The sequence below is a fragment of the Porites lutea genome, chromosome 4 (assembly GCF_958299795.1).
Source record: "Porites lutea chromosome 4, jaPorLute2.1, whole genome shotgun sequence".
Taxonomy (NCBI): Eukaryota; Metazoa; Cnidaria; class Anthozoa; order Scleractinia; family Poritidae; genus Porites; species Porites lutea.
In genome coordinates this window covers 12,861,141-12,876,463 of record NC_133204.1, presented here as the reverse complement: position 1 = coordinate 12,876,463, position 15,323 = coordinate 12,861,141, and the positions used below count along the sequence as shown (strand labels likewise).

Here is a 15,323-nt window from a genome sequence, read left to right as displayed (position 1 = left end):
ACCTTTTCCGAAAAGCCCACTGGGATTTTTATGTTATTAGAAGTTATCGTGTGTGCATTTTTTGTAGTTTTGTAAAAACCATTTGTCCATGCTCTATTTTGAGGCGACGATCGTAAATTCGCTCTCTCAGCTTTCCGGCAAACCTAGTTGGATTTAATTTTATACTTGGATTAATTTTCATTTGCCTTTGCTACCTGTCATTGTGGGCAAGTATGAAAATGAGTCCTAGGCAAACAAAAACAAAAAACTGAACCACAACATAACTTTTATCCCGTTATTGTATGAAACACAGTTGATATTTAGTGTGTTGTCAGTAATAAAAATTTCGCGTGGAAAGAAAACTAACTGGAGTCGATATGGTCAGTCTGCTGATAAAAAGACGTTTTTAAACGTCTTTTTTACTTCTTAAAATAAGAATTTCATTGATTGACAAAAAATGTTTAGTCAAGGGATGGTCACTTGAATTCTACTTGAATAGACTGCTTTTTTGCAGATTTTCAACAAGGCGATGAGACTGATAAAGAAAAACTTCGTCCTGAATGTCACTTCATTACAAAGGGTACAGTGCAGTACAAATGCATATCGGCAGGCTATATCTGTAATATTGGTATATTGGTGAGGTGTATACAATCTATATCTCTTCGGTAAACAATCACGGACAACATGACAATTTTGTGACAAGAAAAGTGTAGGAGATAACGTTACGCAAGCTCAACCAGTCAAATAAGTTTTCATTTTGCGTTTTAATTGCGTCGTGGTCCTGGGTATAAAAAAATGGAATCTTTCCTAGACTCGAACGCCTCGGCTGGAAATAAATCTCGTCCAGGAGAAAACGCTGAAATTGTTTGTTACAACATGGACAGCAATTATTTTGCAACCGATGGTTTTCTTGGATGGTACATTGCTAACTGCGTATTCAACATCGTGTTAGCTATGGCTGCTACTGTTGAGAATCTGCTTATTCTGATAGCCATCTGGAGGACATCCACGCTTCACACACCTTCTTACGTTTTGTTATTTTGCCTTGTGTTGTCAGACCTTGGGGTAGGGCTGGTTGCTCAACCTCTCGTCGTTATCTACTCCGTGGCCAAAATACGGGGAATTATCAGCATGGCGTGCGGCTTTGGTGTAGCCGTAGCCCTACTTGGTACTTACTTATGTAGCGTTTCGCTATTTAGCATCACGGCGGTGAGTATTGACCGATATCTGGCGTTGTATCTGCACCTGAGGTATAAACAACTTGTCACTAACAAGCGCGTTATAACCCTGCTCGTTTGTACATGGCTAGTCTTGGCTCTTATTATTGTAACATGGCTATGGTACCCATCCCTCAGCTTTATCATAGGAGTGGCTCTTGGATTATGCTGTATCGCCATCACCACGTTTTGCTTTTGTCGCGTTTATATCGTTTTGCGTCATCACCATCTTCAAATCCGATCACAACAACCAAACTCTTTAAAAGAGGTGACGAATGAAGAACCGCTTACCTCGAAAAAGTACAGACAATCAGTGATGGGTATGTTCATGGTTTACATTCTCTTGCTGCTTTGCTACATTCCGTATCTTTGCATCTCCAGTGTAATCTTGGTTCAAGGAACAACTACCACAAACAGACTTATTTTTGAACTGTTAAGAACCATACTTTATGCCAATTCTGCCTTGAATCCATTTATATATTGTTGGCGTCTCCGAGATATCAGGGCAGCGCTTATCCAACATTTGCCCTGCGTTTAATCTCCGGCCTCAGTTGGTGAATATATCTATCGGTATAATGGTACGACACCAAGAGCCATGTTAGTCGAAGTTAGAAGTGTATTTCATAAATTCTTGTAAAATGTTCGTGTTGCGAACACAAACATTTTAAAGGAACATTCTAAAGGAAGCGAATCACGAAAGGTCGCAACTAACTGATTTAGCTAGCGTTGCTGAAGTGAATGGAAAACAAAAAACTTTTGAAAGTTAATATGAGAAAAGAAAGCCATCTATTGTATGAAATGTTTGAAAGATCGAGCAAGAATTTAATGGCAAACTGCAAAAAGGAGGAAAGGTGATTGTTCTAACATTAATTAAAGCAACGTTATAACTTGTAGTTCCTTTTTTTGTTATTAGTGTAAAATAAACAACTAGGACCAATACCGGTTAAAACGGCTCAGTGGAAAAGTTCCAGCCTCAGCAAAGGGAATCATGAACGCTTACTGAACACTCATCTGAATTTTTGAAAAAATTTAGTTTGCGAGCGTACACATGTATTTTATGCAGTTTTTTTTAAACGCAAAAGAGTTGCTGTCCCTTAAATTGGAAACAATTTTCAGATTTTTATAATCGAATAAAATCGCAGGTTCTAAGTCCGAAGAGAAAAAAAGGAGTCGTGAATCCTGCGGTAGGTATTGTAAGTTTTGTCGGAGAAAAAAATTTTCGTCTTGTGATGATAACTAAAGTGATTAAGTCCGCTAATAACGTTTGTAAGTCTTAAATTTAATATACCTTATTTGATCAAAGCTGTATTTGCACTTACACCTGTCGAACTATTTGTCCTGGGCGTCGTGTACGTGCCCATTTATCAATTGGCACCTGTTACCTTCACTATTATACATTGTATTCATTATACGTCTTCTCATTGGCTTATAACTTACAGTTAATTTTGGAAATCAGCTCAACCTACAGATTAGACCCCAGTAGTTCAAAAGCTGGATAACGCTATCCGCTGGATAAATTTCTATCCCCTGAAAAGCGCAATTTGTTTCCCTAATAGTTATCTGCTGGCTAGTGATTTATCTGGTGGGTAGCGCTATCCAACGTTTGAAAAACTCGGGCTAGTTGGTTATCTGTTAGCATACAACTTACAACGTTTGAAAAACTCGGGCTAGTTGGTTATCTGTTAGCATACAACTTACTCAGTTGCGCGTGCAGATGCATGATTTCTAACTACAGCGTAAAGTTTGTTCCGTGCGAAGCTCTGTTACAGATGAGTACAGATACGAAGAGTTGCTTGATTTTTGCAAGGAAAAGTTCCCCAGAATGAAGCGGCCATTAAAAAATGAACTGATATGTGAAAAAGCCTGTTGCTTAGGCTTAGCATGGGAGTTACTCTCTCCTGTGTATAGATATAGATAGAAACCTTTAATTATTTCAATAGGGTAACTCCTTCAGTTTTTGTACAAGATAAAAACTGCTATCCATCACAGCCATGTCAAGGCATGGGTCAACTCATAATTTGCATAATTTGGCGAAATGGCATGTGAAACGGATTCTTTTGATCAGTCGTCATGAAACTTGGCAAACAATTATAGCTCAGTGGCCTTAACAATATGTGACATATTTATTGTTGAAATATTAGTCACGTGACCTGCAGATGATCGTTAATGATCAAAGTGTTCAAATTAAAACGGGAAAAGGAAATGAACGAGCCGCAAATATTCTTAGGCACCAGTGTTTTTCCCATGGCCTGGCCATTTATATGAAATAGCCCTACATGTATGCCTAAGTGAAGCAAGGATTACGAAATAAAGAAAAACAATTCACGTGACTTATAAAAGACTTTAATATCTCTTAATAAAAATGGTTTAATCCACCTTGTAAGGCCAATTGACAATCCAGACAGTTTGGCTGACAACATGATGACAAGTATATTTAGGCTGAAGTTTAACTACCTTGCCCCGTTTGAGAAAACAGGTTTTGTGACGTCATGGTCCAAGGAGTGTCACGTGATGCTTGGGATTAATTTTTCAAAACTATTTTAGTGAGATACATGTGGATCCCTCTGCGTCATTAAAAAAAAATCTTTGCCTTCTCTGTGAGGGGTCTTTTAATCCTTTCAACCCATGCCTTAACTTGCTGGAGATAGAGAACCTATATAATAAACTTAATGGAATAGAAATAATAGTCATCGTTAAGTACAACGAAAAATAGCTATAAATGGTATATAAAAGTCTTAAAAATTAAATTACTAGAAAAATCATAAAAAACTAAAAATCTAAATCTGATTAATACTTACACACCCATGATAAAAAAGCCGCTTTTTTCGTACATTCTAACTTTATACACGGGAGTCTAAGTTTACCACTGTTCCTTGTTCTTCTGGGCAATAGATCCTTGTTATAATTAAAATAGTGCATAAAGAACTGTGGACAACGGGTTGCTTAAGCATTTCTTAACTAGATTGTGTACATGGCTCTTGCGTCTTTTCTCCAGAGCTACGTAACCTAAGAAATTTAGCGCTTTTTCGCTGCTCCCCAGACGCATAAAGAAACGTGCTGCGCGCCTCTGCAACTTCTCCAGTTTATTGCAGAGTTAATTCCCGTAGCAGCTCCACACAGTATCGCAGTAATCAAGAATAGGGAGAACAAAAGACGTATAAACGGTACCTGCCGTGTACATGCTTATGTTGTTGTGTCTTTCATGTGTATGAATATGAGGAGCCCTGATTTGAACACTAGTACAACAAGTACTATAAGATATGCCGACCAAGCCGTAGGGCGATAAACCTGATAGTATCCTTATCTAGGGCAGTGTTAGTGATCGGTAAGAAATAAATCGAGAGGTAGGTGTGGAAGTGACGGTTTCGGTGATGTAACCGAGATCACGTGACCAACCATCATAGCGCATTGACCTGGCCTGCAGCAAGCCTTGCTGGTGACACCACGGGGAATATACCACACCCGTATTCCCACAAAGCCCCGGAATGACTCCTTGCATATCTTCTAGCAGTGCGACTCTTTGCCAAGTCTGAGGTATTACGATGTATTTGTCAGGTAGAAATTAAGCAGAATCAGTCTTAGGCGGAAAATATCGTCACACATTGTGTTGTGAAACAAATTTAAAAAGCGTTTTGACTCCTCAGAAGAACAAAAAATTTGGCAAAATATGCTTTATATCGTAAAGGTGCGATGTGGATGAACGGTTGACAAATCTGAAGAAAAAGCCCTTCTAAGTATAATTGTAAAAACCTCTATAAAAAGGGACGCCGTAATCTCTCAAATAACCCACCCCAATATCCATTTAGCTCGATCCCTGTTGCTTTGTTTCAGAAATCTCTTTCGTTCGTTGCTCCTTTGATCTATTATAGGGGAATAATCCTTTTGTAATTACGCTATGCGTGCACTTTCCATTCTATATTAATGTATCCTTAAAATGTCATCTGGAATTCCGAGTGCTTAATTGGTAGCTTAGTAAAGCTGACGCATGCTCAACACTTCAAAGCAGAACGCTTCTCGTATAATATGGAAAAGGAGATTCTGCCCGGCTAACAGGGAACAGTTTCGAGGACGTTTACAGAGGAGTTTAGTGTCCGCAACGGTATTTTTATTTACAAAAGTATTCTTCCATCAAGCTTAAAAGCAAGGTAAACACCCATTATTTCTTTTAATTCTCGCATAAAACATTGAAAATTGTTAGTACATACACATTCCTTTGAAAAGACAAGTCTGTCTGCGGCAACCCGAGAGCTGTTGTGGACATGCCGTGAAGGGCCAATGTAAATCCTTAAAACCTATTCAAAAATTTCAGCCATGACGATTGAAACAAATATAATCTAAAACAAGATGGATATGAAAAAGTACAGAAATATAAAAAAGGCAGGTTATTTTGATTTAATTAAAAGCAGGCCTTTTTATGAATAATTATTGTATTTAGTTCAATATTCTTAAGGCGTTCCGCCTTTCTTTAAAAAACTTTTGGGAGTAGGTAATGTCTTTGGGGATTGAATTCCATACGATAGGTCTCCTATACCCTACACTGCTTCAAGGTTCGCTTTGATGTCGTACTTATGAGAAGTCTTTGAGCCACAAACTACAGTTATTCTCATTATAATTAATTGTTACAAATTCAGAGTAAAGGCCTTAAGCTGCTATAATACTCCTGAAACATTATCGACAGGCAGGTGTATGCTTGGATAGATTTTAATAAATGGAATATTAAATAATAAATTTGCCACGGGTTTGGAAAAAAGGAAAGTTAAGGAAAAAAAGGTAAAAAAATTGCCTGGGGATTTGCAAAACATTCAAATGACATGTACAACAGGGTCACTTTGAAATGAAACATTTTTACTATACTAAGCATTGCCTTTACTTAATTTGTGAGGCAACGTTTAGAGCGGTTTTCATTTGAGTGTCGAAAAGTAATTGGTTTTGCACTTTCTACACGATGCGATTGGCTTAAAAGATTCGCGCCACCTTTTCATCCAATCAGAAGTAAAACCAAAGCCAATTGTGACGCGCTCGCATGCATTTTCCCGCGCTTTGCGTCAGCCACATGTAATTACTTCGAGCTTTGATTGGTTCAATGTATTGTCTGTGTCCTATGTGATTGGCCAGAGTAATTACTTTGGTTTTGGTTTTACGACACTCAAACGAAAACCACTCTATCAAGTGCAACTGAACCAAATCAGAATGAATGGAAGCAATGTCAATAATGTCTTTGTGCCATATACTCCACAGGTTAAATAAACATACGACAACTCAAGTAGATTAAGGCCTGGTTCTTTACAGATTCCTCAGAATTTTAAAGGGGGGAGGTCTATTGTAAAGTTTTTAAAGATATCCTAGCTCTAATAAATTAAGGCTAATCATGACTAAGAAATCTTCAAATTTCATTTTAAAAATTGTTTATAACTGCATCACGTGACCAGCCACACCCTATTTTATCGAGAAATCGTTTGTATCGAAATGCCCACCATATAGAAAGCAAACCGTTTCCCTTTTGTAGGTCCAAACGTGGCTACTGATAGTCTTTTTGTAAAAATGGTTGAAATGAGACGAAGTCATTTCACGTCTTTCTCCTAACGCAAATTTTAGTTAGAGGAGGACTGGCACTAATCAATGAACACTAATATTGCACCTACAAATTTTTAAAGATTCCAACCATTCCAAGCTGATTTCGTGAATGCTTCGTAGGGTCAAAGTTTTAATGTTACAGAGAAACTGGAGCTACACGTTTAGCAAGTAGTGGGCGTCGTTGGTTGCAATTTTCGAACAGAACAGGGCTGATCGATCACGTGACCCGGTTTGGATTTCTTTTTTCAAGTCTGTTTAAGGTTAGTTTACCTTACCATCTATCATTCCTGGAGGTTTTAACAATGGGCTTTGGGAAATTTGCATAAAATCACAAATAACTGAGAACTGGGCCTTAATCTACTTGAGAATGCAGTGGGCATTACTTGAACAGAGGCGGTATAACGTTGGCAGACCTTCCATTGTTAAAATGAATTCAAATTTTCCTAATTTCTACTTCCCCTACTTCCCTAAGTCACAATGTCGTGTAAATTGTTGAATCCACTAGGCTATGGATACTAAATAGTGCAGTAAGACTGAGCAGCTTTTTTGTGTTAATGGACGAACTTGGCTTGTGGATACATGTTTCTCCTTGTCCTCATTTTCTGAATCTTCTCAGTTTTGTTAAGTAACTTTTAGGCTGGACAAACCTGTATTAAACTGTCAACCTAGCCTGGACTAAGCAGTCAATTAGCCATTTCCCAATGATGCATGTTAAACTCAGTGTATTCTACTTGCTGAAGACCGCCTCTGACTTTGTTCTTTTGGCCATGTAATCTACTTTAAAGGATCAATGAAACATCTTCTCCAGGTCAATGAACCCCTTATTTGACCTGGTTCGTTTCTTCACAACTTATTTATTAATGACAAATAAACTATATGGCGAAGTTATGGTGTTGTTTTCGGCAAAGGCATTAAAGGGCCAGGTGAAGGCCAAGCTTGAATGATCTAGTATTTAGTCAAATTGCACCTGCTTTTGCAGACAATGAATTATTGTCTTATAAGGTAATTACCTTTTAATTTTCCAAGATACCAAAAACTAAATAAAAGTGCATTGTTGACTAATCATAATCTGTCCAACAGGATGATTATGGCTCAGTGGATCACGGAACTAATCCTCATCTGTTTTTTAACACCTCTGTTTACAACGACGGCCAACCAAGCTTTAGATCTGTTAAAACTCCGCAAGCTAAAAGGTGAGATAGAAAACCTCAGGGGCAACGCTAACAAGATAATCAACTACTTAACAGAAGGACCAGGAAAACATCAAGTTTACGACAGATTGGCAACATTTGTGGACACATTTGGCAGCCGTATTGCAGGTTCTGCCAATCTTGAACATGCAATAGATTACATGCTAGAAGAATTACAGCAAGATCAACTGGATAATGTGCATGGCGAGGAAGTGACTGTGCCACATTGGGTCCGAGGTAAAGAATCAGCGCGTATGATATTGCCAAGGAATTATCCCATAGCATTGCTTGGCTTGGGTAGTAGTGTTGGTACTACTCCAGATGGCATTACCGCTGAAGTGCTGGTTGTCCAATCATTTGATGAGCTTCAGGAAAGAGCTGCCGAGGTATGTTTTTTTTCTTGATTCATGTATAGAAAGGAAAAGTGTGACGTCACATTACCATGGTAGCAAAGTTTCTGGATCACAACAATCTTTCTTGACAGAGAGGGCTATTTGCATTGTTGAACGATGGAAGAAAAGCATGGGCTACCGTTTTGTTCCTGAGTGAAATCATGCACAGGAACAAAGTCGAACATGTCAATTTTTTCGTTTTTTTTTCTGCCTTTTTTGAAGGACCACGGTTTGTTGAGATCCAGAACTTTTTTGCTACCATGGTAACGTAGCGTAACTTCTCTTCTCTATTACTGACACATATTGATATAGTGTTAGTAGTATGAGAGCAATGGAACTCCATATGCGACCACTTCTATTCAACTGCCGCCTCCCGGCGTGAGCGGTCACAGTCACCCAAAACATCAAAATTTCCCCATCCAACATCCCAAGCCTTCTTGTTTGAACCTCTGAGCGAGCGCCAGACCCGTTTTAATTTTCCATTGTTTTTAAGAGGTAATCCATCAGGAAATTTGAGAAATTTCAATTTTCAGTGGACAAAAATCTTGTACCGAATAATTTAAACAATATCGCATTCTCTTTTACATTTTTCAAGGGCTACAGATATAATTAGTCATCAAAGACTATTTGTCCTAGGAACCCTATAAATAAATGTCAAATTTCACAAGGATTGTGAAAACAAAGGTAAATTCTGAAAATATCATGTGTAAGGTGTAATTTTGTGAAATTTTGACATTTTTCTCGGGCTTTCATGAGAAATTTCCTTTGGTGTTATTGCAGATAACTAATTACATCTATAGAGCCCTTGAAAAATATATTAAAAAAAACGCGATATTGTTTAAATTATTCTGGTACAAAATTTTGTGTCCACTCAAAAGTACAAACGATTCTAACAAGCCTTAGGTGCGCTCATTTCACTATCTTCTCTCCATCAATCGAAACAAGGATTAAAGATTATACCTGGGAATCAAATTCGAAACCTCCCGCACAGCAGGCCGCCCATAACGGACTGCACTGACCTTCATCACAACCGTAACAACGGTGACAGCAGTGACAACGATGACATTGGTGACAACAGTGACAACGGTGACAACGGCGACAAAAGTGACAACAGTGACAACAGTGACAATGGTGACAACGGTGACACCACTGAGAACAGTGACAACGGTAACAACAGTGTCAACAGAGAAAACAGTAAAAACTATAACAACTATGACAACAGTGACAACGATGACAACGATGACAACAGTGACAACACTGAAAAAGATGACAACCGTGATAAAGGTCACAAAGGTGACAATAGTGACAACAGTGGTAACGGTGACAACAGTGCCAACAACGATAACAGTGACAACGGTGACAACAGTGACAACGGAAACAACAGTGACAACGGTGACAACGGTGACGACAGCGACAACAGTGACAACGGTGACAACAGTGACAACAATCACAACAGCGACAAAGGTGACAACAGTAACAAAAGTGACAACAGTGACAACGATGACAACGGTGACAACAGTGACAACAGTGACAACGGTGACAACGCTGACAAAAGTGATAACAGTGACAACGGTGACAACAGCGACAACAGAGACAGCAATGAAAACGGTGACAACAGTGACTACGATGACAACAGTGACAACAGTGAAAACAGTCACAACGATGACAATGGTGACAACAGTGAAAACAGTGAAAACGGTGACAACAGTGAAAACGATGACAACAGTGACAACAGTGACAACAATGACAACGGTGACAACAATGACAACGGTGACAACAGTGACAACAGTGACAACAGTGACAACGATGCCAACGGTGACAACAGTGACAACAGTGACAACTTACAGTGACAACGGTGACAACAATGACAACAGTGACAACTATGACAACGGTCAAAACAGTGACAATGGTGACAACAGTGACGACAGGGACAACGATGACAACGGTGACAACAGTGACAAAAGTGACAACGGTGACAAAGCGACAACAGTGACAACAGCGACAACAGTGACAACGGTGACAACGGTGACAACAGTGGCAACAGTGACAACAGTCACAAACGTCAAAACGGCGACAACGGTGAAAACAGTGACAAAGTTGACAACAGTGACAATGGCGAAAACAGTGACAACGGTGACAACAGCGACAACGGTGATGACGGTAAAAACAGTGACAACAGTCACAACGATGACAATGGTGACAAAAGTGAAAACAGTGACAACGATGACAACAGTGACAACAGTCACAAAAGTTACAACGGTACCAAAAAGGACAACGATGACAACACTGACAACGATAACAACAGTCACACCGGGGACAATGCTGGCAACAGTGACAATGGTGACAACAGTGACAACGGTAACAATAGTGACAACAGTGACAACAGTGGCAATGGAGAGAACAGTGACAACAGTGACAACGGTGACAACAGTGACAACGGTGACAAAGATGACAACAGTGAAAACAGTAACAATGGTGACAACGGTGACAACAGTGACAACAGTGACACACTGACATCGTTGACAACGTTGTCACAGTTGTAACTGTTGTTGTCGCTGTTGTCACTGTTGTCACTGTTGTCACCGTAGTGACCTTTATCACTGTTGTCCTCATTGTCAGTGTTGTCACTGTTTTCATCGTTGTCACTGTTGTTACAGTTGTCATAGTTCTCACTGTTTTCACTGTTGTCACTGTTGTCACTGTTGTCACCGTAGTGACCTTTATCACTGTTGTCCTCATTGTCAGTGTTGTCACTGTTGTCATCGTTGTCACTGTTGTTACAGTTGTCATAGTTCTCACTGTTACACTGTTGACACTGTTGTCACTGTTGTCACCGTTGTCACTAATGTCACCATTGTCATCGTTGTCACTGTTGTCACCGTTGTCACCGTTGTCACTAGGGAACTTCAGATAGAGACGTTTTCGGGGCGACGGCAACTTCAACCGGACGTTCTCATCGTTGTCATGATGACAACAGTGACCACAGAGATCGCAGTGACAACGGTGACAATGGTCACAACAGTCACAACAGTCACCACGATGACAATGATGACAAAAGTGAAAACAGTGAAAACGATGGCACAAGTGACAACAGTGAGATTAGTCACAACGGTGACAACAGTGCCAAAAGTGACAACGATGACAACGGTGACAACAGTGACAAGAGTCAAAACGGTGAGACTCGTGGCAACAGTGACAATAGTGACAATAGTGACAACAGTGACAACGGTAAAAATGGTGACAACAGTGACAGCAGTGACAACGGTGACAACAGCGACAACAGTGACAATGGTGAAAAGAGATACAACAGTGACAACGGTGACAACAGTGATAGAAGTGACAACAGTTGCAACGGTGACAAAAGTGCCAACAGTGACAACAGTGACAAACATGACAACGGTGACAGCAGTGACAATAGTGACAACAGCGACAACGGTGACAACAGTGACAATGATGACAACAGTGACAACAGTCACAAAAGTCACAACGGTGACAATGGTGACAACAGTGACAACGTTGAGAACAGTGACAACAGTAACAACGGTGACAACAGTGACAACGGTGACAACAGTCACAACAGTCAAAACGATGACAATGGTGACAACAGTGACAACAGTCACAAGGGCGACAACGGTATCAAAAATGACAACGATGACAAAAGTCACAAGGGTGACACTGGTGGCAACAGTGAGAATGGTGACAATAGTGACAACAGTGACAACAGTGGCAATGGAGAGAACAGTGACAACGGTGACAACAGTGACAACGGTGAAAAAGATGACAACAGTAACAACGGTAACAACGGTGACAACGGTGACAACAGTGACCACGGTGACAACGGTGACAACAGTGAAAACAGTAACAAGGATGACAACAGTGACAACAGTCACAACAGTCACAACGGTGACAACGATGACAACAGTGACAACAGTGACAACTATGACAACGGTGACAACAATGACAATGGTGACAACAGTTACAACAGTGACAACGATGACAACGGTGACAACAGTAACAACGGTGAGAACAGTGACTACGGCGACAACAGTGACAACGATGACAACAGGGACAACAGTGACAACGATGACAATGGTGACAACAGTGAAAACAGTGACAACAGTTACAATGGTGTCAATAGTGACAACGATGACTAAAGTGACAACGGTGACAAAAGTCACAAGGGTGACAATGGTGGCAACAGTGACAATGGTGACAACAGTGACAACGGTGACAATAGTGACAAGAGGGACAACGATGACAACAGTGACAACAGTGGCAATGGAGAGAACAGTGACAACAGTGATAACGGTGAAAAAGATGACAACAGTGACAACAGTGACACACTGACAAGGGTGACAACACTGACAACAGTGACAACGGTGACAATGGTGACAACAGTGACAACAGTGAAAACAGTGACAACGGTGACAACAGTGACAACAGTGACAACGGTGACAACAGTGACAACGGTGACAACAGTGACAACACTACTAACAGTGAAAACAGTGAGAATTATGACAACTGTGACAACAGTGACAGCAGTGACTACGATGACAACAGTGACAACAGTGACAACGGTGACAATGGTTACAACAGTGACAACAGTGAAAAGGATGACAACGATGAAAACAGTGACAACTATGACAACAGTGAGGTCAGTGACAACGGCGACAACAGTGACAACAGTGACAACGATGACAATGGTGACAATAGTAACAACGGTGACAACAGTGTCTACAGTGACAACAGCGACAACAATGACAACTGTGACAACAGTGACAGCAGTGACTACGATGACAACAGTGACAACGGTGACAACAGTGACAACATTACCAACAGAGAAAACAGTGAGAACTTTGACAACCGTGACAACAGTGATAGCAGTGACTACAATGACAACAGTCACAACAGTCACAACGTTGAAAATGGTGACAACGGTGACAACGGTGACAACGGTGACAACAGTGACAACAGTGCGAACAGTGAGAACTTTGACAACCGTGACAACAGTGATAGCAGTGACTACAATGACAACAGTCACAACAGTAACTGTTGTTGTCGCTGTTGTCACTGTTGTCACTGTTGTCACCGTAGTGACCTTTATCACTGTTGTCCTCATTGTCAGTGTTGTCACTGTTTTCATCGTTGTCACTGTTGTTACAGTTGTCATAGTTCTCACTGTTTTCACTGTTGTCACTGTTGTCACTGTTGTCACCGTAGTGACCTTTATCACTGTTGTCCTCATTGTCAGTGTTGTCACTGTTGTCATCGTTGTCACTGTTGTTACAGTTGTCATAGTTCTCACTGTTACACTGTTGACACTGTTGTCACTGTTGTCACCGTTGTCACTAATGTCACCATTGTCATCGTTGTCACTGTTGTCACCGTTGTCACCGTTGTCACTAGGGAACTTCAGATAGAGACGTTTTCGGGGCGACGGCAACTTCAACCGGACGTTCTCATCGTTGTCATGATGACAACAGTGACCACAGAGATCGCAGTGACAACGGTGACAATGGTCACAACAGTCACAACAGTCACCACGATGACAATGATGACAAAAGTGAAAACAGTGAAAACGATGGCACAAGTGACAACAGTGAGATTAGTCACAACGGTGACAACAGTGCCAAAAGTGACAACGATGACAACGGTGACAACAGTGACAAGAGTCAAAACGGTGAGACTCGTGGCAACAGTGACAATAGTGACAATAGTGACAACAGTGACAACGGTAAAAATGGTGACAACAGTGACAGCAGTGACAACGGTGACAACAGCGACAACAGTGACAATGGTGAAAAGAGATACAACAGTGACAACGGTGACAACAGTGATAGAAGTGACAACAGTTGCAACGGTGACAAAAGTGCCAACAGTGACAACAGTGACAAACATGACAACGGTGACAGCAGTGACAATAGTGACAACAGCGACAACGGTGACAACAGTGACAATGATGACAACAGTGACAACAGTCACAAAAGTCACAACGGTGACAATGGTGACAACAGTGACAACGTTGAGAACAGTGACAACAGTAACAACGGTGACAACAGTGACAACGGTGACAACAGTCACAACAGTCAAAACGATGACAATGGTGACAACAGTGACAACAGTCACAAGGGCGACAACGGTATCAAAAATGACAACGATGACAAAAGTCACAAGGGTGACACTGGTGGCAACAGTGAGAATGGTGACAATAGTGACAACAGTGACAACAGTGGCAATGGAGAGAACAGTGACAACGGTGACAACAGTGACAACGGTGAAAAAGATGACAACAGTAACAACGGTAACAACGGTGACAACGGTGACAACAGTGACCACGGTGACAACGGTGACAACAGTGAAAACAGTAACAAGGATGACAACAGTGACAACAGTCACAACAGTCACAACGGTGACAACGATGACAACAGTGACAACAGTGACAACTATGACAACGGTGACAACAATGACAATGGTGACAACAGTTACAACAGTGACAACGATGACAACGGTGACAACAGTAACAACGGTGAGAACAGTGACTACGGCGACAACAGTGACAACGATGACAACAGGGACAACAGTGACAACGATGACAATGGTGACAACAGTGAAAACAGTGACAACAGTTACAATGGTGTCAATAGTGACAACGATGACTAAAGTGACAACGGTGACAAAAGTCACAAGGGTGACAATGGTGGCAACAGTGACAATGGTGACAACAGTGACAACGGTGACAATAGTGACAAGAGGGACAACGATGACAACAGTGACAACAGTGGCAATGGAGAGAACAGTGACAACAGTGATAACGGTGAAAAAGATGACAACAGTGACAACAGTGACACACTGACAAGGGTGACAACACTGACAACAGTGACAACGGTGACAATGGTGACAACAGTGACAACAGTGAAAACAGTGACAACGGTGACAACAGTGACAACAGTGACAACGGTGACAACAGTGAC

At 40.8% G+C, this 15,323-nt stretch overlaps 2 protein-coding genes across 3 annotated transcripts in view; both read left to right on the top strand.

Annotated features, from left to right (window-relative positions):
• Positions 1-760: 760 nt before the first annotated feature.
• On the top strand, positions 761-1,898 carry LOC140935192 (5-hydroxytryptamine receptor 6-like). The gene has a single exon (XM_073384731.1). The coding sequence runs from the start codon at positions 775-777 to the stop codon at positions 1,732-1,734; it is 960 nt and encodes a 319-aa protein (XP_073240832.1). The 5' UTR covers positions 761-774; the 3' UTR covers positions 1,735-1,898.
• A 3,321-nt stretch (positions 1,899-5,219) lies between these two features.
• LOC140934886 (carboxypeptidase Q-like) overlaps positions 5,220-15,323 on the top strand; it is a 40,671-nt gene continuing 30,567 nt past the window's right edge. Inside the window, exons 1-2 of one of the 2 annotated variants that reach the window (XM_073384448.1) lie at positions 5,220-5,341; positions 7,851-8,346. In XM_073384448.1, coding sequence (XP_073240549.1) covers positions 7,852-8,346 — 495 coding nt within the window. In that variant the 5' untranslated portion in view covers positions 5,220-5,341; position 7,851. Of the gene's footprint in view, positions 5,342-6,919; positions 7,000-7,850; positions 8,347-15,323 lie in introns of those variants that run through there. The other variant, XM_073384450.1, reaches the window with a different exon arrangement.